Source organism: Manis javanica, chromosome 3, assembly GCF_040802235.1.
Source record: "Manis javanica isolate MJ-LG chromosome 3, MJ_LKY, whole genome shotgun sequence".
Taxonomy (NCBI): domain Eukaryota; kingdom Metazoa; phylum Chordata; class Mammalia; order Pholidota; family Manidae; genus Manis; species Manis javanica.
In genome coordinates, this window is record NC_133158.1 from 46,984,614 (window position 1) to 47,010,794 (window position 26,181).

Genomic DNA, 26,181 nt, shown 5'->3' on the forward strand with positions numbered 1-26,181 from the left:
AACAAGGAAGAACAACAGGCAGATGAAAATTTACAAGGGAAATGTCATAATAATTCAAGAATTAAAAACCCCTAAACACTGTTTAGCAAAGCCAGCTCTTTTTAAAATACAATTATTCATATTACTGGAATTTATAATAAAACTTTCAATCTATATTATAGTTTTGAATATTTTAGAAGGGTTTAGTATAAATAGCTTAATGTAAACATCATTCTCCAGAATTAACATATGGAATTATTTATTAGGTTTAAAAAGCTGTATATATTATGGTTATTTTAGATATGAAGAGAACACATTTAACTTTGGTCCTACTTTTAAGTGTTCAAACAGATAGTTGATATTTCAAAAAGACACGTCAAAATATTACCAATGAACTATTTTCAGTTATGTAACTCTCTTGGAGCAGCTTTAAAAAAAAAAACCACCCAGAAGCAATACTATAATGTGAAATATTGGCAAATCGTAAACATCACTTGGGTATTTTTTAAAACCTTTCACACTGCTAAGAATGCCAGCAATCACACATTTTTTTCTGAAATAGCATATGTGTGAGCTGACAGCTCCTTCCAGCTGCAGGCGCCTGCTCTACCCAGATGTGAGGGGCCTTGGCAGCCAAGCTCAGAAGTTTATCCCAAGGGCACAAACCAGGTTCATCTTCCCCATCTCCTGCCTGTCTCCCAACAGCTAGGCATCTTCCAAGTGTAAAAAGGCAGAGAATCAAGGTTTTAAAATTCTGTGAATTAGCAGTTAGAGAACTGTTGGCTATGGCCAGCGTGACCATACACACGAGTTTTCCTTGGAGTGTCCCAGCTATTGTCCAACCAGACTGAAAGTCAGCACTATGAATAAAGTCCATGTTTAAGTAATAAACTGAATGGTCAACCCTAGTATGACCTGTGAGCAAGACTGTAATGTAATAAGACTTTGTAATATTGTAGCAACTATGTATAGTGATAGATGGTAATGACACTTACCATGGTTTTGTAATATATATAAATGTCAAATCACCATGTTGTACACGTAAAACTAATATAATATTGTACGTCAACTATACTTCAATTAAAAAGAAGAAAAAAGACCTATGATTTAACATCTTAGTTACCTCTATTTTTATTCTCAATTCAGCAAAAGGACCACAATCAATAGTAATTGGGTACTATGAATTAACTCATATGCCCAAATTACCCACAGAGACAGGCAGGAAGTTATATACCCCTCTAAGCTATTAAACTTAAATTTCACCACAATTCTGTAAGACATATATTATTTTTACCTTTTATAGATCCGAAAACCAAGGTCTGGAGAAATTAGACAAGTTTTCAAAGCCCCAAAGGAGAGCAACAGCGCTGAGACTGATTTCCAGTCTCAGTGAGAAGCCAACAATTGGCTATGCTAATGCCAATGTCCTGAAACCAAGAGCTAATTTAACAAGTATTTCTGATTTCTTCCAACACTGATGAAGATATCTGAGTGTCAAAAAAACACTAACTCACTAAACAACACACTATATCTGGTTTAAAATATGAAGTAAGAACTCAACACCAGTTATTTTATTGGTGCATACTCATATATGCAAAAATTTCCATTACAGCACTGTCTGTACGTGTGAGAAGCTGACATAATCTAAATGTTCAATGATAAGAAACCAGTCAAATAAATTATCATATATTCATACAATGGAATACCAACTGTGCATTAAAAATGATGGTAAAAATATTTATTTACTGATATGGGAAAAAGTCCATAACATAACAAAGATGAAAATTTCAAATATAACGTATCTGGTAGGATCCCATGTTTTAAAGAGCATTGCTTACTTAAGTGTAAAATAAGGCTTAGAAGTACAGTAATCAAAACGATTTGGTACATGTATAAGAAGAGACTCATAGATCAATGGAACAGAACAGAGAGCCCAGATATAAACCCATACATATATGGCCAATTAATATACAATAAACGAGCCATGCATATACAATGGAGAAATGACAGCCTCTTCAACAACTCGTGTTGACAAAACTGGACAGCTACATGCAAGATAATGAAACTGGATTATTGTTTAACCCCATACACAAAAGTAAACTCAAAATGGATCAAAGACCTGAATGTAAGTCATGAAATCATAAAACTCTTAGAAAAAAACATAGGCAAAATCTCCTGAATATACACATGAGCAACTTTTTCCTGAACACATCTCCTCAAGCGAGGGAAACAAAAGCAAAAATTAACACATGGAAGTACATCAAACTAAAAAGCTTCTGTACAGCAAAGGACACCATCAACAGAACAAAAACGCATCCTATAGTATGGGAGAATATATTTGTAAACAAAATATCCGACAAGGGGTTAACAACCAAAATATATAAAGAACTCACATGCCTCAACACCCAAAAAGCAAATAACCCTATTAAAAAAATGGGTGGAGGATATGAACGGACACTTGTCCAAAGAAGAACGTCAGATGGCCAACAGGCATATGAAAAGATGCTCCACATCACTAATCATCAGGGAGATGCAAATTAAAACCACAATGAGATATCACCTCACACCAGTAAGGATGGCCAGCATTGAAAAGACTAAGAACAACAAATGCTGGTGAGGATGCAGAGAAAGGGGAACCCTCCTACACTGCTGGTGGGAATTAAGCTAGTTCAACAATTGTGGAAAGCAATATGGAAGTTCCTCAAAAAACTAAAAATAGAAATACCATTTGACCCAGGAATCCCACTCCTTGGAATTTACCCAAAGAATACAAGTTCTCAGATTCAAAAAGACATATGCACCCCTATGTTTATCCCAGCACTATTTATAATAGCAATAAATGGAAGCAACCTAGGTGTCCATCAGTAGATGAATGGATAAAGATGTGGTACATATACACAATGGAATACTATTCAGCCATAAGAAAGAAACAAATCCTACCATTTGCAACATGGATGGAGCTGGAGGATATTATGCTCAGTGAAATAAGCCAGGTGGAGAAAGACAAGTACCAAATGATTTCACTGATCCGTGGAGTATGACAAGGCAAAACTGAAGGAACGAAACAGCTGCAGCAGACTCATAAACTCCAAGAAGGGACTAGTGGTTACCAAAGGGGAGGGGTGGGTAAGGGTGGGCAGGTGGGGAGGAATTAGGGGATTAAGGGGCACTATAATTAGCACACACAATATAGGTAGGTAACGGGGAAGGCAGTATAGCACGGAGAAGACAAGTAATGACTAGCATCTTACCACGCTGATTAGACAGTGACTGCAATGGGGTGTGGGTGGGGACTTGATAATATGGGTGAATTTTGAAACAACAATGTTGTTCATGTGAAACCTTCATAAGACCGTATATCAATGATACTTCAATAAAAAAAAATAAGGCCTAGAAGATGCATGTCAGAATATTAACATCAGTGATGGAAATATAGATTATTTTTCATTTCTCTTTCATAATTTTCAATATTATTCAATTAAAAATATTTAAGGGCTATGTATTATTTTTGTAATTGGCCAAAACTATAAAGCTATCTGTACCAATAGAAGCAACACAATATTCTAACCTTACTTCTTATTAAATGATTTTATAAATCAATCCTTATCAGTAATGATAGAATTTCTTCATTTTTAAATGACAGCATAATATTCCATTATTGGATGTACCATAATTTCTTTAACCAGTCCAATATGACAGATAATCAGGTGTACTCAATTTTTTGCTGACACAAATACAGACAAAACAAATAAATAACCTTGCTCACTGGTCTTTGTATGTACACATGAGTGGAGATAAATTCCAAAATGCCTTCCCCAGATATCTACATTTTAATATTCTTTCAATAATGTATAAATGACTGTTCTTATTTCAAGTGAGGTTGGGCATCTTTTTATAAATTAAAAAAATCCTTATTTATTTTACTGTAGTTTGTCTATTCACATCCATTCCCATTTTTGTTAGGTTATTAATTTATTACTGATTGATATATAGAAACTTCATGTTAAGTGAGGAAATCTCTATCTGTCCTATGCTACAAACTTTTCCTAGTTTGTCATTTGTGTTTTGATAATAGTGTGTATGTAGTTGTTCATATACCTATATATGCTATGTATATGTACATACACATCAATATGTGTAAGTGTACATATATATGTATGTGTGTATATATATATATATATATATAAATACACATACTCTGTCACGCAGTTTATTATTATTATGAAAAAAATGTCTTTTTTTTCTAGGTACTTTACAGATCCATTTTTTAATATTTAAATCTTCGATCTGCCTGGAATTTATTTTGGTATAAGGAAATGAGGTTTGGACCCAAATTCATTTTTCTAGATGGCAACCCATTTCTCCTAACATCATGTACTTAATAATCTACTATGCACTCAGCAATAGTCACCATTTTTTATTGTACTCAAATTTCTATATTCTGTTCTTTTGGACCTTTATGATAATAGGCTATTTATGTGCTAATAGAGGTTTATATTATTTTTTGGTATCTTTTTGCACAGCTCCCCTTCTTATAGTTTTTCCATGGGCATTCCGGATGCTTATTTTTCCACATGAAGTTTAGAATCAATTTTTCCAGTTTCAAAGAAATAATGTGCAGAAGTCAGGCACCCAGGTAGCCTCCTACCCTTGTATAGTCCTCCTGCACAATGTATCAGAGTTGGTAGGCTGACCAAGAGAATACAGAAGTGACATAATGTGACTTCCTACAGTAGGTCATGAAAGCCATTGCTATTTCTGCCTTGGATCAGCCACTCTGGGGAAAGCCAGGGTCCATGAGGGCACTTAAGCATCCGTACGTGGAGATCCACAGGCAAGGAGCTAACACCTCCTGCCAACAGTCAGCAATAACTTACCAGCTATGGGAATGAGTCATCTTGGAAGCACAGCCTCCACCCCCAGTCACTCCTGAGATGACTGAGCCTTCGTCAAATCGTAAGAGATCTCCAGAATTGTCCAGCTAAACTGTTCCTCAAATTCCTGACTCACAGAAACTGAGATAATCAATGTTCATTTGTGTTTAAGTGATTAGGTTTCAAGGTAATTTGTTATGCAGCAACAGATAACTAATCCACTCTTGTTCATGTTTGTACTGGCATTTGTGTTAAATTAAAAACTTTCAGGAGAACCAATCTCTTTACACTAACAGGTCTTCCTATTCTACACCTTTTCATTTATTTAAGTCTTTTGTGTGTTTCTCAATAGCATTCTAAAGGTTTTTTTTTTCATAGATTTAAGTCTTTCATCATTTTTTTGCCATTAAAAATGGATTTACTTTCTGCGAGTATACTTTGCAACAGGTTGTTGTTTGTAGGAAAGGTATTATATCCAATCACCTTTCTGAATTCTCCTACATTTTGGTATGAGGTTTCAGTTGATCGTTTTGGATTTTCCAGGTATACAGTCTTAGCCTCTGTAAATAATAATACTTACTTTTATAATTTATTTCTATCTAATTTTTCCAGCTGATATTTCCAGGATAATAATAAACACAAATGGTGATGTTTTACCTTTAAATGAGTTGATGGCTTTGGCTTAGGAGAGAAATACTCATCTATTCCCATTTTATTACGAGTTTTAGTCAAGAAAGGGATTTTAATGTTATACAGTACCTTCCCAGCAAGTAATCAAATAACTTTCTCTTAAGATACATTATAAACAGTACATTATAGTAACAGGTTTTTCTAATTGAATCATTCTTAAAATGGAAAAGTCTTTATAATACTTTCTATATCTATATCACCCATGTGAATAAGCTTTTATTTCAAAATGAATACAGGCTCTTTATTTCAGTTAAAACAATAAAACCATTATACTTTGAAATAGGAAAATACTTGCCTTTTTCTCTGCCTCTCCTTCCCAAATTCTAACAAAAACACAGCCATAATTTTTTTGTTTTAAAGCTCATTCAATGATGACATTTTACATGTAATTAGCTGACTTCCAAAATAAGTCTAATTTGTCATTACCATCTACATTTAAAAATTAATAAAAATGAAACCTTCTAATAATCTAATATAATTTTGACTCACCTGTTTTGTCTCAAAAGGATCATATGGCTCAGTATTGACCTCTTGATGTGCTATATTCCAAGACAGCTTTGGAGCAAAACAAACACTTAGATCCAATGTCTCTCTATTGCTCTAGTAAAATAAATCCATCATGTTATAAGACATGCTCTCATTTATGAGATGCTCCAATTTTTTCAAGGTGTTTTTTTGGGAGAAAATTAGATAATATTCTATGCTTTCTACAAATACCTCTATCAAGAAAGAGCTATCACTTAGAATTAGTAAAAATGAAAATGACTTTTATTATTCTTAACATATTTTTTCAAAGTGGGATAACCCAATAAGGCTTTCATGAATTCATATCCTAGAAAGTTAACTAAAGTTATTCTCATGCTTGGTTGAAAGGAACTTTTAATCACATCCCTCTTCATTCTGTCTGCTTGCCTCTTTAAACCCCTTCACTCATCCCATTTTGAATGGAGAAACTCCTCTTTTTCCTTCTCTTGGGAGCTACCTGTGCAGAAAGCACATTTTTCCTTCCTTCTCAATGCAGTAAGTCCTACAAGGCAGGAACCCCAAGCTGGGAGGCCCCCTGGTCCAGCACTGCTCTAAGTGGGTGGCTCAGCTGGTGTGTTGCAGGCTTCACTGTTAGGACATACATTTTCTACAGAAACAGCCCTATCTTCCTTAGTGCATCTTTACTAATTAAGGTGATGCTCTGGTTCCATCTGCTGATTCTTCTATCTTATTTCTCAATTGGTGCAAAACTTGGGTTAGACCCCAAAATTCTGACAAGATGGTCTTTTCTTAAAACATTTTCAGGCAAAAGCTTTAGTAACCATTATAAAGTCAATCATTTTAAAGAACTTTAGTAAATAAAAGGGCAGTAAAAAAAATGAGAAGGAAGAAAACTTTAGTAAGAAAACTTTTTTCCTTTTGATTCTTACCTGCATGGAAACCATCTGTGTCTGTGGGATATCTGTTACTTCATCAGTACTTTCTGTATTTACTTCCCACTTGTTGACAGAGTTTCCAGAGTGACCATCAATTCCGCTAGACTCAGTATGGGCTCCATCAGCATCATCTGTATTGCACTGTGGCTTTACCAGCATTCCCAAAGAATCCTGAAGACTCTGTGTTTTGAAGGCAATCTGGCTGCAGGGGGCATTCTCAGCATTTGAATGATGACCCTCAAAATGCCCAGCAGCACTTTTATCCGGTCTGTGACTGGCTACAGAAGATGGCATCACTGGTGATCTCTGCAGCTGATACTCAGGAGAAATGCTAGTCAGAGGTGTGTAAATGTTAGTGTACTGAGGCAAACTCGGTATCACGTTTATATACGTTGGTGGTGTCTGGGTAATGTCGAATCCACGAAAGGGAAGATACGTACAGTATCCTGTGACCAAGTGGGGTTGAGCCCAATAGGTTGGTTTCACATCCTCAGGAACTGGTTTGAGAGAACTGGGGGGGACTCCCTTTTGACCTGCATCCTCAGGTACTGGTTTGGGAGAATCAGAAGAGACCCCTTTGGGCTTCTCGTCCTCAAAAACTAATCTGGAGGATCTGTCGGACACTGGTTCCAGCTTCGCAGCTTCACAGGCTGGTTTGGGAGAAACAGCAGATACAGTTTTGGGCTTCACGTCTTCACAAGCTGGTGCTGAAGATAAGTCAGACGCTGGTTTGGGATTTACATCTGGTTTAAACTCCCTAGCAGTTGGATTCAGTGGTAGTTTGACTCGTAAGTACTCCCCTGTTTTTACAATTTCTTCTACTTTTGTCTTAATGTTTTTCTTCTTTCTCTTTTTCTTGAGTCGTAATGCAACTTTCTTCAATGCAATACAGTTGTCAATCACAACAAAGCGAGGACATCCCAGTAGAAAAGACTTTAAACCTCCAGCCTTTTCTAGTATCTGTTGAGTTTCTTCTGGGAAGAATTCATATTCTTCAGAGAACATTTTGTTACTCATGTCCAAGGGACCATGTTCCTCCAGCAACTGAGAGAAATAACTTGGAAAAAATTTACACTTACATGTTATTATAAGGAATGTTCATTTGAGAAAAATATGTCCCAAAAGATTCTCCCAAAGCAAAGTACTACTTCATTTCATTTCTAAATGCTCTCAACACCTCCCCAAACATATCATACTCACATTAAACCTGAGAAAGGCTAACTGTAATCAATGATACTATAAATAAAACTGTTTACCCCTCAGAAAATAATACTTCAAAAAAAATTTTGGGGAAAAAAAGGGACTAAAAAGTTATTTTAATAATTTCAATTAAATAATTATACAATCTACTTAAAAAGCAAGAAAATTTACTCAAGAAAAATAATATCAGTAACAAGAATGTCAAATAAGAAGAGGAAATCAAATTTCAAAAAAAAATCCTACTGGAATTTGCATATAATCAATCTATTAAAATTTTTCTGTTTGGGAATATGCAATGATTCAGAGGTACTAAAATGTCTGATCAATAAACCAAGACAATATAGAATCAGATCCACAGAAACAGGGCTGATCCCTCAATCAATTTCTAGCTCTGAAAGGCATTTATTCATTCCAGTTCTGGGGCTATTTTCTTTTCCATTCTTGTGTCAGTTGAAATGCCAAGCAAATTATATTTCCAGAGAACTCGTGGATGGCAATGTGAAAGCAGCTATAAAACTACACTAGTATTTCTTAAAATACACTGGACTTGGTGCTTCTAGCATCCAAACTGAAACTAAACTATAGTTTACCATGAAGAGGGATCTAAGATCACATAGAAATGATGCAACTGAGGGAAACAGAAGACATGACTAAATTATGGGTGGGTGACAGGCTTTCCAAGAGAATAATTAGCTTTCAAATTAATCTTCATGGCAGATCTTAGCTCTCAATTTCTTCAGGAAGGCATTAGGCACTAATATAATGCCAAGCTCAAAATGGTGACTGCTTCCTAGATTTTACTGAACTCTTTTTTCCATTATTTTATCCACATCACTCAGACTTAATTATTAATTTGACATTCAGTTTCAATCCAAAAGCAGCACACACCCTGAATTATTGAAAAAGAAGTCTATTATTAGATCAATGTCAGAGTCAAGTCCCCAGTACAACACAGAGATAAAGGCCCTCTATCTGTATTACAATTCCAGCTAAGTAACCATCATCTTAGCAGAAGTAATATCGGGATCCTGCTATCCTTCCCTAATAAAAAGTTAATACTTCAAGAAGCTATATTTCTTGTCACTGGATTTATGAGATGCCAAACAAGTGCATCCATCAACATAAGGACAATGAGAACAATCAGTCACACTACCTACTGTCAGATATACAGTAGTCCCCCATTATCCATAGGGCATATGTTCCCAGACCCCAGTGGATGCCCAAAACCATGGATAGTACCAAACCCTAAATATATTATGCTTTTTTTCTATATATGCATGCCTATAATAAAGTTTAATTTAAAATCAGGCACAGTAAGAGATCAACAGTAACTAATAATAAAACAGAACAATTAGCAATAGACTGTAATAAAAGTTATGTGAATATGGTCTCTCTCACAGTATCCTTCTATGCTATATTGACTCCTCTTGTGATTGCATGAGATGACAAAATGCCTAATGATGAGAGGAACTGAGGTGAATGACACAGGTACTGTGACAGCACTAGGCTACTACTGACCTTCTACCCAAGCAGGATTATCTGCCTCTGGACCACAGGTAACTGCGGGTAACTGAAACCTCGGAAAGCAAAACCACAGAAAAGGGAGGACTACTGTACACCTTGGCATTCATGATTAAAAAGATTATGTCTGGAAACTATTAGTCCTAAGAGGACCAACTAGGACAGTTCTGGAAGTAGGAAGTACCTACATTAGCAACTCAAACTGACAGAACTAATAATCATTAGGATTCTAAATTTAGTGATTAAAAATCCTCAATTAACTTTGTGTATACAAGAAAAAGGCTTTAAAAATACTTTTCTTCCCCAGAGTTTACAAGCCAATAGATAGCTTCTTTAAAATAAACATAAGGGACACAAATTAAACAACTTTAAGATCTTTAATTGGCAGCCTCCGTATAAAATAATAGTTGTAGAAATGTTAAACTACTTACTCATACAGAGTTGAACATTTCTGTTTTGGGTTAATGTCCCACAGCTTCTTATTACGGACAACATATTCGTTACTTTGCTGTTCATAGAGAGCCTCAAATTCTTCTACATCTTGCCGAAGATGATCAGGCACTACAAATGGGCCTGCAGAATTTGAACTGCGCCTGCTGATAAAAGATTTTATGAATAAAAAATTTGGGGGCAAAGCAGAAAATACTTAAATTGCAAAAAGCATATTACTCAGCTTCACAATGCAAAAAAACACTTCCTGAGAATTAAATGCAGAAAAGTTACCCTTCCACAGTCACAGTCAAGAGATATACACCTGAGTACTGAAAAAACACATTTAATTATTTATTCTTGCAACCAACAATTTTTTTAACTCCTTGTTTTAAAAAATATATCAATATTGCATTAATTTAACTTGTTAAAGAGAAAAATAGAAGATTATTTTTATAAGTTACTAATTAAAGCTACAGATTGAGGCTGGTGAAAAGGTACTTAATAAAAAGATTTATTAAGAGTCTAAGAGTCTAGCATTCTACAATGATGTAGTATTTTGAGTGTGGGCTCTAAAACCAGATTGCTGGGTTTAAATCCCATTGCTGCTATTTATGAGCTTTGTGTTCTTGGACATATCACTCAACTATACTGTACTGAGTTTCTTTATCTGTAAAATAGACTTAATAATAATATTTATCTCAGGGTAGAACAGTAGATTAAATGAGTTTATATATGTAAAGCCCTTAGAATAGTGCCTGGCACATAAGTATTATCTAAGTATAGGATATTATCATTTTAACTTAAAACAATCCTCCATTTAAAGAATCCATGCAAATAACTGTATAAAATAGTTGTTACAACTCAAGAAATGTGAAAAAAAAATACTGTGGTTTTTTAGTCCATAAAGGAATATGATATTAAAGGGTCACCACTAATCACTAGCTTTATTTATTCTTATGTCTATTTGTTTCTTGAAAACTCAGTGTCAACAACCAGATGCCACTGAAAATCACTAACATCTAAGGTTAAACTGTAACATCACATACAGCTTCCTCTCTCCTTTTATAGCAAATGTGCTACTAATTATCAATAGGACATTCTCTTTATTGAACATTTTAAATAATATTTTCTAGGAGTTTCTGAGAGTATCTTGCACATAGTGGGTTCTCTTGATAATAAGTAGGTATCTCTTGATAATAAACCTATCAAGTGAATGTCATCAGCCCTATGATTTTTTTTTTGTATCATTAATCTATAATTACATGAGGAACATTATGTTTACTAGACTCCCCCCTTCACCAAGTCCCCCTCAACAAACTCCATTACAGTCACTGTCCATCAGCATAGTAAGATGCTGTAGAGTCATTACTTGCCTTCTCTGTGTTGCACATCCCTTCCCATGCCCCCCCTCCACACATTATACATGCTAATCGTAATGCCCCCTTTCTCCACCCCCCTTATCCCTCCCTTCCCACCCATCCTCCCAAGTCCCTTTCCCTTTGGTAACTGTTAGTCCATTCTTGGGTTCTGTGATTCTGCTGCTATTTTGTTCCTTCAGTTTTTTCTTTGTTCTTATACTGCACAGATGAGTAAAATCATTTGATACTTGTCTTTCTCCACCTGGCTTATTTCACTGAGATAATACCCTCTAGCTCCATCCATGTGATTGCAAATGGTAGGATTTGTTTCCTTCTTATGCCTGAATAATATTCCACTGTGTATATGTACCACATCCTCTTTATCCATGCATCTACTGATGGACACTTAGGTTGCTTCCATTTCTTGGCTATTGTAAACAGTACTGCAATAAACATAGGGGTGCATCTGTCTTTTTCAAACTACACTGCTGTATTCTTAGGGTAAATTCCTAGAAGTGGAATTCCTGGGTCAAATGGTATGTCTATTTTGAGCTTTTTGAGGAACCTCCATACTGCTTTCCACAATGGTTGAACTAATTTACATTCCCACCAGCAGTGTAGGAGGGTTCCCCTTTCTCCACAACCTCACCAACATTTGTTGTTGTTTGTCTTTTGGATGGTGGCTATCCTTACTGGTGTGAGGTGATACCTCATTGCGGTTTTAATTTGCATTTCTCTTATGACTTAGCAATGTGGAGCATCTTTTCATGTGTCTGTTGGCAGCCCTATGATTTTAATGCAGTTTGTATGAATTCGTTTTTTTTAATTATTTATTTTGTTGTCATTAATCTACAATTACATAAAGAGTATTATGTTTACTAGGGTCCCCCCTTCACCAAATCTGTATGAATTCTTAATATCAACAAGTTATGCTATAAATTCAGCCAAGATAGGTCACATGAGGTTGTCATCATAGAAGAAGCTAGAGAAATAACACACTTGACAGAGAAGCTAGAGAAAAAGCACATTTGAATTAAAAGAAAGCAACAGTGTTTAAATTGGACTTACTTAAGGTCTTCACCTGAAGTGACAGTCTCATTATTTGGTGTTACTGAAGTTGTCCCAGACCCCACTAACATAGGCTGGTTTAAAAGACAGAAAAATGACCATGATTTTCTACCTTAAAATTCCATGACAGAAAAAAAAAACTGCCATTAAAACTGATGAATGCTTAAATAAATATGCACATAAATTTCTAATATATGAAATTTATCAAAATCTTGTGAACGTACAGTAATAAAAGTTTAAATACCTGCAAGTTGTCCCAAATTAACATTTAGGTAGCTTCCAAGCTGTTCTCATCACCCCCAAATATTTATTCCCTTTCTCAACCCCTCCCCCCACTACCTGAGCCCCACATGCCTGAAAGCCAGGAAGAACCTACCTTAAGACTTAAAAATAATGCCCTATTTAGCTCCCAGGCTTGGAGTAGAGCCTCAGGTGAGAGGAAGGAAGGGATCCTATCAATGCTGAGAGACTGTTATGATGATTAGTATTGACCATCTTTATTTTAATTTTAGATAGTAAACATTTGAACAAAATTTCAACAAAACTTTTTGAATACTAGAAATTATTATTCTGCTTTCTTATGAACCTAGAAAATTCCGTTTAGTAATAACAGATGGCAATTACTAAGCATTTATTAACTAATAAGCATAACTCTATTATTAATAATAGGTATCACCATTATTCCTGTCATACAGATGACACTAGAACATAGTCAAGTAACTTGCCTAAGGTCACACAGATTGATAATAATAATAATTATTATTATAATAACTGATAGAACCAAGACATGAACTCAGGTCTGCCTGATCCCAAAGCTGCCTTGGCCACTATGGCCTATGACCATATACAGAGTCCTACATTATGATAATATTTTCATATGAAAATATCTAGAAAATAAATGGACAATAAAAGTAAATGGCTCTTTCAAGAGTTACGTATATATAAAATGAACCTTATATTTCCTCAAAATGTATAAATTGCCAAAATATCTTTAGATAAAAGTCTAAAACAGGTCTTTCTCTATAGAATGCTTTAAAATGTCCCAAGAATTGGTTCATTCTAATCATATATTCAATTAATTATTTTAGACAAGCATTAATATATACCTTTGAATCTTTGGGCTTCTTTTTCTTGCCTTTGTTCTTTATCTTGGCAGAATTAAACTGAAAAAATGAAAGAAAATCAACAAATACTTAAACAACAGTATTATGAAGCTCAACATAAAGACAGCATACCATGCCAATTTTCATAGACTAGTCATTAAGTTGAATATACATGAAATGCTGAACAAAAATAATACTTGAGTATGTCAGCCCTAGCATTAAGATTTATATTAGAAGATGAGAAAAAACATAATGACACCTAATGTTATAACTAAAATTAAATTGTTTCAACATTTTAAACTCATTTTCAATACATGTCCTTTCAAGACACTAATCAGGCTTTCAAATTCCAGTTATATGCTACTAACAATTTAATGATATTCCTTTTACTAAGCCAAATGAGACATTCTGTACCTGGCCAGATACTGGGGCACAAATAGTGAACTGAGAAGAACCATTTACTTCCCACAGGGTGTGTTAGCTGTATCCATTCTTAGCTAGACACTGTTTGACACAGCAGATTAAGACAAAATTTCAAGTAGTGATAACTTGATCCTAAAAATGACTAAATGAGCATCCCTCTCTTTGAAAATTGCCACCAATTTTCAAAGGAAAGACAACCCTGGAATTATTTTAACTTAAACTCAATTTTGAGCCACTCAAAACAAAACCCCTGTTTTCCTTACACAGCAAAACATTAAAATTTTAATCATTACAGATAATTTTTCACTTTTATGACAGAAGATGACTCAAAGACTCCTTTCCTATTTCTAAGATTAACATTTATTAGTTGTAAAATTTCATGGACATTGTCTAACTTAAGCCTCAGAGTTTGCTGATTGTTGCTCCAGTTCTAAGAGGAAAACTAGCATTAACTTTCTAATGAAAGAGCAGATGTTATCCAGAAGTCCTCCAGCTCTGATTCTGGAAGGCCACCTACAATGTAAACAATCACTCGCCCAGCTCCTCCTCTCTTCCTTTGACTAGTACAAAGCAGAACAAAACATTTAAAGTGATCAAATAACTTACAGGCAAGTCTCCACTGTCTTGTTTCCTTAATACAGTACAGCGGCTATCTGTAGGAAGACAAAGATGCTTTTGTGAGAAAATAAAGTATTTACGTTGCCACACAATACACTAAAGCCTTGAAGAAAACCACCCAGATTCTACTAACATTGACTGTGCTCTACTCCTTGTTTTGCTTTGACACAAGTTTAGTTTAGAAACCAAAATGAAAATGGCTAATTAAATGGGAAACCAACTACAAAGAACCACAAAATACTGATCCAATTCAGCATAATTTAAGTACCTTCTAGGTGTCAAACTCTATGTGGTGCTGGGAACAGAGAAGAGAACAGTCCCTGCCACAGATAAGCCTGTGTTCTACAAAACAAACAGGCAAATACCTGTAATCGTATGCTTCGTCCCGGCATAAATACAATGGAAACAAAGCTGATGGAATAATAGTCTCCAAGAGGAGAGGCCCATAGAGGGGTCAGGGAGAGTTTTGGGGAGGAGGAAGTATTAAAGGTAGACTTCAAATGAGCAAGCAAAGGGGTGGGACATGGCTAGAGGAAATGCATGAGCTAAGATAGGAGGCAGTAAAGCACAAGGCAGGTTTGGGGACACTAAGAAGTAGGGTGCACATTGAAAGGGCAGATGGGGAGTGATGAACCTGGACAGATGATGTGAACTTAATGTGTAAGCCAAACGAAGCAAGGGTTTCCCACGCAGAGTAACTACAGGATTAGACAGATGGTTGAGCAGCAAATAAGAAGAAGATTTGGAGTGGAAGGTCTAGAGGCATGAAGAACAGTTTGAAGGCACCTGTGATAGTCTAATCATGGGAAGATTACTAAGGTTCTGGCCCAGGGAAGTGGACATGGACAGGAAAGGACGGATCAAAGATGAAGCTTATTTTGGTGACAAACTAGACATGGGGTAATAGGGAAAAAGAAGAACTGAGACCAATTCCTGGGTTTCCTGCTTAAAAATAAGATTTACAACAATGTTATTAACTGAGATAACTTTAGGAAAAACAAGTCTCCTGGAACTTGAGAGTCTTTGACCATATTGCTGTTGAGGGACCTTTTTTGGCTATTCACACAGAAATGCCAACAGGGAAATAGGCACACAGAGCTCAGGAGAAAGTCTGGGGCTCCGAATTACCACAGCACTGGTGACATTACTGGATACCTTTAATACAAGATCAGTGGTGGATTTTGAGAACTTTTAAGAAATACAATCATTCCTTAAATGAGAAGAGATAAAACTGAAAATGTCCGGGGTGAGGGTGCGAGGCAGAGCTACTGGACCTGAACATCTGCTGGGATAGCCAATCATTTGGTTGGGGGCTTCTGACTCTATGACTAAAAGCGGAGAAACAGTCAGTGGACTGTGTATTTTAGGTACCAAACACAAGAATCAGGCAACGGCACACAGAGAGGGCACTGTGTCCTTTTAAGTTGTCTTGTTGTGTGATCCAAACATGCATCGGTTTTGTAAGCTCAGTCCCAAGACAGCATTTTATTACCAGCAGCAGCAAACTGATGGTAATAAATTCAGGCTATCAAGTAGCATGTCACCTCATCATGAAGCTGTGTCCTGGAAAAATAAAGCCATCTGTATCTGAGTATGCTCTTTCCTAGTAACTGCAACAAAAGTAAGCTTTTCAATTCCTTGTACTACATTTCAATTTCGTAATGTGACACTTTTCTACAAGGCCAGACCTTTGAACGTACCCTTTAAAAAAAAGCACGAAATTTAACAGTCTAACTCTTGACAATACGCAGACTTCTGATGCGGAGGCAAAACAGAGGGGCATTATCACAAAACACTTCATACTAAAGATAAATTAAAATTAATTAAGAATCTAAGAATATTAGAATTTGAAGCAAATCAGGACCATACAGACCACTGGCTTCAAATTCTACCATTTTAGGGATGAAGAAACTAAGACCTAAGAAAATCAAGGCATTAACTACTCATTATCCTCTTCTGCCAAGCTGAAGTCCATGCCAGTACCCAAACAGGTCCCCCAATGTCCCTCCACCCTATGTCTCTAAGCCCCAATATAAGCCTGCCCACCTCCGCTCCCATGTTCACAGTCCAGCTTGGCCTCTGCCCCTGCACCAAGGCTTTCTCCTCCCCGGGGAGAATTCAAGTGCTTGGTCTTCTGTCTGTACCCCCAGCACTCCTTAGTCCTCTCTTACTACTGAGCTTATTCCCATATAACAGTTATTCCCATATAACAGTTATATATAACTTATTCCCTTTTCTAGAACATAAGGTCCTTGAGGGCAGGGACTAGCATAAACATCTCTGAATTCCTGTTAACACCTAGCGTGGGACCTTGAAGTAGTAACAAAAACAAGGTTTTTAATAAACTGACATAGGGAAGAAGCTGGGGGTGGGGCCACAGCCTACATTTCCTGACCCCTAGTTCTAGGCTCTTCTAACAGACATGCTACCTGTTTTAGATTCTGCAAACATCACCTACTTCTGCAGGCCAATGTTTTCTTGAATGTTAGAGATCAAACTCTATTTTATATCAAACTTTATTTCCTAATAAATTCTGTCCATGTAGTAAGCACTCTTGCCATGATACATATCTAAGATGAGGATAGTATGTCAAAACATCTAAAATGAGAATGTATGATGTGTAGTCAGTGTGATGTACCAATCTTAAGTATCTCTCCAACACTTAGCTCAACAGAGTAAAAAGGTTTTATAATCACTGTTTTTAATTAGTAACTTCCCCCAAATAAATGGGTTGTACCATAATACTATTTTCTTTGTAAAGTATTTAAATTAAGCTATGTTTTTCACAGATTTCTTTCCTAAGGTTTTCAATATAAATTGAAACTTGGACCACATACCCATTATATCAAAGAATTCATCTAAAGCATTATGCAATGCTGGGAATTTGTCTCTGTGTTCTTCAAGCAGCCATATTAAACATCGTGCCTCCTTCAATGATGCTGGCTGGCAGAAATAATCAAGTTGCTTTCCTTCTATAGAGCCTAGTTTATGACCATATTTCTCATTCCAGAGAAATGTCATGATGCTAAAATCAAGTTCCTTAAGAGAAGCTCCGTGACGAGAGAAAAAAGGTCCTGTGGCATCTAAGCCTGTAAGAAAAAAACCCAAGTAAGAAGGGAAAATTATTTACTGTAAAATCACATTCAGTTTTACATCTCTGAAAGTGGTTCCATTATAGTTTGCTCATATTTTCAGCAAAAACATTTAAATACCTGAATATAAATTTTTTCAAGCTATTTTGCATTTTAGAAACACTATTTAACACTGATATGCTAATTATAATTCTTATCTACTAGCTAAATAAGGTGGGCCAAGGGCATCTATTATTATAGTTTTTATTAGACTTAGGCAATGAAAGGCATTAAATTCCTTTAAAAGAGTAACAGTAACTTTTTTTACTAATTGAAAATGACTTTCATTCAAATTAGCAAGATGTTACAATACTTTTTCTACATATATCCCAAAACAAAACATCAGTAATACATAAAAGCTTCTTAAATGCCTTTTTAAAATAGGACATGGGTAAACCTCCCCAACACCAGAATGAACTGCTCTTTATCACAACCTGAGAATAGTGTGGTTTCTGACCCTCCTCACAAAAATCAGGGTGGTTACTATTCCCAGTTTTATTCCTCCTTCTATAAATCAGAAAAAGGAGTGGCTGCAACTTCACACACTGCTCCTGAGAGGGTGGTGAGCCCCTGCTCCTTGCTAACACAGCCACCAAAAAGCAGAGATTAACTTCATTCTATCTCCCCACAGACCTTGTAACACAGCACTGGTGCCTCTTACGTTGGCCACAAATTCTCAGTCAGCAAATGAAGAGCTCTGCTCAGTCAAAATTACCCTGGACTGCTGTTTCTCCCAGATGAAACAGCATGTGGAGGTTACATTGCATGAAAAGTTGGTATCTTTAAATACCAGACCAGTGATGACATAAAACACTAATACAACAGAAGGTTTAAGGGACTGTCAATGAGAAAATAACCACATTCACATCTCCCATTTAAGGTTCACATCGGAACATGTGCAGTGAGGGGAAGGCAGGCAGATTACTGCTAGGACTGCAATGTTAAACACCGCCCCCGCCGCCAGCATATAAACTGACCTTTCACATTAAATATGCAAGATGTGATGCTCTGTACAGACTTTCTGTGATAAGGGAGTTAAACTCATTCCAGGAACTAGAAATCACTTGCTTTCAATAAATACATAAGCCTTACATCAGGGCTATAGTACAACCTTACTTATTTAGATGCTCAAACTCGTTTTACACTTAGTATTACACATATGTACTTATTAAATGTACCTGTAATCTTCAGAATAAATGTTCATTGTATTAAGGGGACACATTCACATTGTCCTGTCAATGAGCTGTAAGGCTCAATGCTACCAGTTACCTGCATGAACAGTGGCAGGCACTCTTGCCCAGGTAAGCATAACCAGAGAGCCTACTTCTCTTGAGTCTATCTTCTAAAGCAGATTCAAGTAAGAAATGACATTATAATTTATTTATCTGATAACATTAACAGATGCTAATGACAATCCTGTCACTTGAGAGTAATTTTCTTGACCAGAGACCCATGGAGACATATGCTCCCAGGAGCAACATTGAGCTATGAACTAAGCCAAGCTTGCTGCCATCTTACTCTGTTTCTACTGACAGAACTGTTACCAACATATTCTCTGGAACCATAGAATTCTAACAGCTCCATGTCTCTAAACCTTAGGCAGGTCAAGGTGGCTCACAGAGGCTGTGGCTCCTGCTGACCTTTTATCCAACAGCTGCCAATGAATCATCTATCATGCAAGGCCAGTTGCTATCATGGTCACCAAGTTAAACAGTGCCCTAGTAGGTACCCAAAGAAACCACTTCTTATGTTAGACACCAACTCTATCTGCAGCTGTCTTCTGCAGTTCCTGCATGGCCTTGGACAAGAGCCTGCTTGAGTGGGGTGTTCCTCAACCAGTTAGGAAAATTAGGACACAGTAACATCGTTTTATAATTCTGTAATTCACAAGAGCCTAGTTCAACCCCAGGGTATTTTTTTCATAATCCTTAGATACAGATTTGCCTTAGATGAGCCTTAGTTCCATCTTCCCTCTAAATTTTTTATTAAGGATTCTACCACAACTGCATAGGCCCAGAGGGCACAGCACTGATACCCAACTCCAGGGGTGCTAATGACTCACGGCTGGGCCAAGTATTCAAACAGTTTACACATTCACAAACGGTTTAGTATAATACAGGAGTGGATTTTCTAATTGACTGAATTTTCTTATGTTTGCACCTTTAGAAAAAGTATATTGTAACCTAGCTATAAAGTAACCTAAAACCTGTGACTTGGGAGGAAATAGTATTTTTAACCATGACAACTTGTAGTCCCTACATTTAAAAAAATCGAAAATCATAGGAAAATTAAAAAGGATTTGGAGGCCTATGTTTACCCTTCCTATTAAACTTCAGCTCTAGAATTCAGTGGCATACCAAAGCTGTTAAGTTTCTGGATCCAGGCAGCTAATTTTGGCTCCACTTCTTTAAGCTCACTCAGTACATGCAGAAACATCCTGGTCTTTACTCTATTCTTTTCTTGAATCAGGTGACGAATGACATAGTCCACTGCTTCATTTAGAAAATTTCTGCTTGAAAAACAGGTTGTGTAGTCTTCTGTGCTTAAAACCTTCCAAGAAAGCAATTCTTTGAGAAGCTTGGAAGTATTCAGTATACCGGATTTAATCTTGTCAGCATACTGCTTTATGCACTGCAGAATTCTGTCATCAAGGAACTGGCAACTCTGAACACTGTCTATGGTTTCTAAGGATAAAAAACAGTGGTCAGTTTAAGTGAGAAACAGGACCAATGTGTAATGATATAAACTCAGAAAGAATAATATAACATTACATAACAAAACATGACTCAGATTTATAATATTGTTTTATTAAATATACAAGAAGTCTTATATTAGGAATATAAATATTTGATAATACCTCTGAAAAGATGAAAGTTCACATTAAACCAAATATATAAAAAATAAATATCTTACCTCTTTCATTCTGTATCACTCACATAACATCTACAAACTTAGTTCCACTAAAAGGTTACTTTCTTCAAAAATCCTAACCCAGCCTCATCGCCTATTTAAACTTTATAGTCAATAAATTGGTTTAGTCAGTAAGAATACAAAGTTTTTCGGGAGTTGAAGGGATTCATTTATTCACTTATGAATTCAACTAATAGTTGGTAATTAATGTTATTTCAGCTTATCATTGGATCCTAAATCAGACACCTGTGGAGCTGTTGATTCCAAGCTGGAAAATATCTCAGAAGTACATGTTCCCACCCAGGCATCTCCCTAGTGGATGGCCATTTTTAGTGTCTTGAAGCATGCCAAGTTAAAATACGAACATCACTAAAAACTTGTTCAGTAGGAACAGTAACTTTGATTGATTTGTGAAACATTAATGGAATATTAGATGAAAGACAAAGACAACAACAGGAAATATTCCACTTTGGGAATAGCCATCATGGTAGCAAATGAGAATAACTTAACTTTAATGCAAAACTCACAGCAGCCCTGGGGGGTGTAACGTGCAGCGGTGACTACAGCTAATTGTACTGCAGTGCATATTTCAAAGTAGCTAGGAGAGTGGATTTTGAAAGTTCTCATTATGAGGAAAAAAATTTCTGTAACTATGTGTGGTGATCACTGTTAACTGGGCTTACTGCGGTGATCATTTTACAATATAAACAAACACTGAATCATTATGCTGTACACCTAAAACGAATACAATATATTATGTCAGCTATATCCCTCAAAAAGAAAAGAATTCAATTAAAAAAAAAAACAAAAAACCTGAAAGTAAATATATCCACAGAAACTGTAAAATTACCAAGACATTCCGATGTTAGCCAGGTTATGATGACAAGATGAGCATAAAAGAGGGTTGGACTAGGTAATCTCTTTGGCAACTTTTATGAACTGCTTCTTTAGCTGAACCAGTTAAAATTACTTTAGCATTACTTCAAGTAATTAGTAGCTAATTTACTGTTCAGTGTTCTGGACCTTAAATCCACAGAGTGGAGTTTACAGAGTACTTTCAAACAACAATATGCATGTCAGATATTATTTCCACCTTCACTTCAAGGCTGAGGACACTCTGACATGGAGTTTGTGCCCCAGTTAGTGGCAGGGTAGCATTCTGAATCCTCATATACTTCTTCCAAATTCAGTACTCTTTACACCAAGCCCTTCCCCATCTCGGGGTAACAGAAGACAGTGATAGTATTAAACTGCTAACTGAAATCTAAATTTCAATTCAATAAAAATAGGAAGCCCAATAAGATAAATATATTTTTCTTTTTGCATTTTTTTTCTTTTGGTATCATTAATATACACTTACATGAGCAATACTGTGGTTACTAGATTCCCCCCATTAGATGAATATTTACATTTATGCTTTTAAGCAAGAATATATTATTCTTATCATGCTTTGGACTTCAGCATACCTTTCTGCTCTCCAGTTTTGGGGGCATTATTTTCCCTTAAGTCCTCGTCCATCCTTTCGTGTGCTAATTTTTTTGCTTCTTTCTTCTGGATCTTTCTCTTCAATTTTTTGTCCTCTTTCAGTCTTAGCTTCTCTAGGCTGATGAACATTCACAATTAGTGATAATTCACTTTTGTTATAAACTCAATTAACTATTTTCCTTTGCCTACTGTAGAAACCATTCTCCAAGCAGTAGGTTGGAAGTTCTCCTTTTCAGTTAGATCTTGGCCTACATGTTCTGTTCAGTATCAAAAATGGTTGACATATGTGGTCAATTCAATTAAAATAGGGGTATTTTGTTTCATGAAAAAAAGGACCTCAATGAGTGAGTGGCTTCTAATTAAGGATGGCGTATTTATTTCCAAGTATATGAGTTATTGCTTAGGGTAAATAGGAGTAAGTAAAATCACTGTGGAAGATGATATAAACACTCATTTCAAAGAAAGGAACTCACAGTAAAATACTATTTTCACATCTCAATAATGGCCCACTACACTGGAATTTGGTTGATATGGTTACAGTGAATTCTCCTCAACAAATAATTCTGTTCCATCTTTTCTTCTGCTTTTTCTTGGTCACCAATGATGAAAAACATAACTTCTTATAATGAAAAGCAAAAAGCAGGACCAAAAAGAGAAGGAAAAAGGATTGGAATTATTTGATCTGAATAAGAAGATACAGAAAAGTGAATAATTTTGACAGTATATTGAGTTTTTCAGGGTGAGGAATGGTTATTGGTTCAAAATGTTTGCTGAAAAGGAAAAATGCTTTTGGAATTAAAGTACAAATTAAAGTATATAGAGCTAACTATATAATTTTATTTAAATGTCAAATCTTCTAATCAAATACATCATTTCACAACATCAAATATAATTTTACTTTTAAATTTAATCCCTAAATAATGCTTGTTATTCAAGTTTTTAGTATTTATCCATTCTAGGCTAGTTCTCTTTAAGTTCAAAGTACCCATAAAATTCATTTAAAAAACATTTAGGTGTGTATACAGAGCCAATTTAAAAAAAAGCATAATTCAGAAATCCTCATTTAATAGATGTATATTCTAAGAAATATCATTAAGCTACAACTGATAGTTAAAAATCTTACCTAGAACATTTCTGTTTCAGAATAGGTCTTGGAGGAACCTTTTCTTTTACGACCTTGTGTTCAAACTTTAAATAAAAACAAAAGACATCCAAAATTTGTCTCATACTCCCAAGACATAAGCACACAACGGTAAGTAAGCATTTTAGAGGTACACACAATGTTCAATTTCAGAGAACAGTGATGATGTTCTGATCAAGACAAAAACACTTTAACAAAACAATTTACTTTTCAGTACTTTTCAGAACAAAAGAATAGACACACCTTAGGAAGAAGTTTTTTTTCAAAAAATTAAGAGTAAGAAGAAAGATCAAATAAGTTACAAATTTCATTACAACCCACGCCTGCCATTCCCATACAGTAAAGCCAAAGGTAATCCCTCAAGATTCTTCCTCCTCCCTAAGACTCCCCATCCTCCCAATACCCAAAAGTTTACTGGGGATTAAAAAAAATAGTTATCAAAAAGTAAAAGCAGTAAAACAAAAGTGTAAAAGTAAAATGTAAAAAGCTTCTTTTTTCTTGCAGGAAATAAAAGGATGTGAGAATCCTTCACTGCAGAGAAGCATTTTTACATCCTAATATTTCTTTCATTTTCTTCAATTAAGTAACTATTTCTTTCCTAGACAGCATTAGATTCAAATAATACAACTTCCACAAATGTAAATGTTTTAAAAGATATAAGCATTTTGGTTACCAATTTAGTAAGATTTCCCCTTTATTAGATACTTACTTCACATTTAACTTGTCCACCACTACTGAAAATGATAATCTTGGAAATGATTCCTTCACAGTCAGGGGTAAGACAAATTCCTTGTAGAAAATCCTGTTTGAATGAAAAAAAAAAAGTGCTGTATGTCAGAATAAATCCATAAACGTATACTGTCTTAGCCATCAGTAACAGCTAAAATATGGTGTACAAGCTGTTTCAGGGACCACTGAAAGTTCCCGCTCACTGCCATTTGACTTTCAGAGGCTCCCTGTAGGAGGAACAGACCTCCGGCCATCAGTCTGACCACGTGACTTGCTTTGGTGAATGCAAGGTGAGCTGACATGATGTACGGTATGTCCAAGCAAAAGCTTTAAGAAACAGTGAATGGATTGTCCATTGCTCTTTACCCTCTGCCACATGAACATGTTCCAGGTACTCTTCGACCTTAATTCAGAAATAAAGAACACAGCCCCAAAGACTACAGCTGTTGCATACCAACCCTGGCTGACAGCTACAGAACTTCAGGACAAATAATGGAAGCAAGAAATGAACCTGTCTTACTGTAAGAGATGAGGTATTTGGGTTGTATATTACTTCAGTATACTCTAGTGACTAATTTACAGAGGGCGTTTCAACCCATGGGAATGGTTAAGAACACTAAGGGAGCATGTATATCTAGATAAACTCAATCAAGACAAAGACATAGTTGGAGTGACTCAATAGCAACAGTTAATTTGGTAATGTTACTGTATCTTTATGTGAAAATGTATAAAAACTGAAAAGTTATTTCTACCAAACTTGAATAATTCCTACTGCTAACAGACACATAGCGCAATGACTTTAATTTTTTTCTGAATAAGGAAATAAAGTTTACATGAGCCTAAGGAGTGCAGAAAAAGGTTTTCTTTATGTACACAGCTTACATGTATCAGAAACAAATTCTATGGATGCAAATAAGAATACAAAATTGTGCCTCCTCTCAAAGTATACCTAGCTAATGATAATTAATATCACTATCTTGCTAATTAAGAGAAGCCCCAATGAGAGATGGCAGCACAAAACCTAAGTTGATCTCTCAGTACAAATTATCTCATCACATTTCAGTAGAAAATAAATTTAAGACATCAATTCTACATCATAACATTAAAACCAGACATTAAAATTTTCGTTTTTGATCATAATCCCCAATGTAAAAATTGGCTGAACAATTCATTAAAGGCCTCTATAGTTATTGGCTTTATATCTGTGCAAAATAAAAACAAAAACTGACTTTCTACTTTATCATTCAAGTTTTAATTTAAAACTTTCTAATTATATCTAGAATGCAAAGAAGGGAATTCAAGATTTCTTCTGAAGATTCTCTGAGGAGTCACATATAATAGTATACACTAAGCATACTAAAAAAATCTATAGACAATTTTGTTAGCCTTACCTTGTCAATTTTATCATTATAGGCTGTAGTTTTTAACTTCTTCCAACAATTCATGTGAAATTCTATTTTACAGGTCTGGCAACAGCTGATTCGTATAAAACCCTGGGGGTTTAAAACAATTCACATGTTAAAGACGTCTACATGTATACTCTAGCTCACACTCACAATACACACAGAGATAAGAGCTGTCTATGTTCACCTGGCAGACATAACTAGACATCACATTTTCTCCTGGGGAAGTACAATCCTTCTGTACCCCAGAATGCCTAGTGCTGGAGACACAGAGCTTGAATGGCATGTTCATTCTCATAGCTTACAGTTGCATTATCCTTTACAATATCAAATAGTTTATAAATATCATTTCATCTGATTTACTAACCAGGGACAGTGGGACTGTGGGCAGTTACTATCTTCTTGAATAAACTAAGACCCAAGTAACGTATTCAATCAATTAAGTGCCAGACTTGGTTTGAGATTTAGGTTTCTATGAGTTAATTAAGTGATCATAATGGCCTTTAGATTCTTGGGCTCAAATTTTACAAGAAATTAGAATCACAACAAATCAGAGGTGACAATCACATTTTGTTTCCTGTGCTCCTAGGAAACAAGCACATTACAGAAAACACTGGCTAGAAAGAGGAAATGGAATTAACTAGCCTGCCTCCTCAGGTCCCTCCCCCTGCCCTCAGTGTTTATTCAGTGGCTCT

The 26,181-nt window shown here is 35.7% G+C and overlaps 1 protein-coding gene across 13 annotated transcripts in view; it reads right to left on the minus strand.

Moving 5' to 3' along the window:
* The window catches only part of TTC3 (tetratricopeptide repeat domain 3), a 136,380-nt gene that overhangs the window by 30,272 nt on the left and 79,927 nt on the right, over nucleotides 1–26,181 (minus strand). For 10 of the 13 annotated variants that reach the window (XR_012129137.1, XM_073231375.1, XM_073231369.1 and 7 more), the window contains 12 exons: nucleotides 25,475–25,576; nucleotides 24,064–24,156; nucleotides 23,337–23,401; nucleotides 22,195–22,331; nucleotides 20,176–20,502; nucleotides 17,525–17,776; nucleotides 14,676–14,722; nucleotides 13,650–13,706; nucleotides 12,544–12,617; nucleotides 10,117–10,281; nucleotides 6,959–8,021; nucleotides 6,033–6,143 (listed from right to left, as the gene is read on the minus strand). Coding sequence is in view for 12 of the 13 variants with exons in the window: in XM_073231375.1 (XP_073087476.1) it covers nucleotides 6,033–6,143; nucleotides 6,959–8,021; nucleotides 10,117–10,281; nucleotides 12,544–12,617; nucleotides 13,650–13,706; nucleotides 14,676–14,722; nucleotides 17,525–17,776; nucleotides 20,176–20,502; nucleotides 22,195–22,331; nucleotides 23,337–23,401; nucleotides 24,064–24,156; nucleotides 25,475–25,576 (2,493 nt within the window). In the remaining variant the exon portion in view is untranslated. The remainder of the gene's footprint in view (nucleotides 1–6,032; nucleotides 6,144–6,958; nucleotides 8,022–10,116; nucleotides 10,282–12,543; nucleotides 12,618–13,649; nucleotides 13,707–14,675; nucleotides 14,723–17,524; nucleotides 17,777–20,175; nucleotides 20,503–22,194; nucleotides 22,332–23,336; nucleotides 23,402–24,063; nucleotides 24,157–25,474; nucleotides 25,577–26,181) is intronic. The other 3 variants (XM_073231367.1, XM_073231368.1, XM_073231373.1) reach the window with 3 other exon arrangements.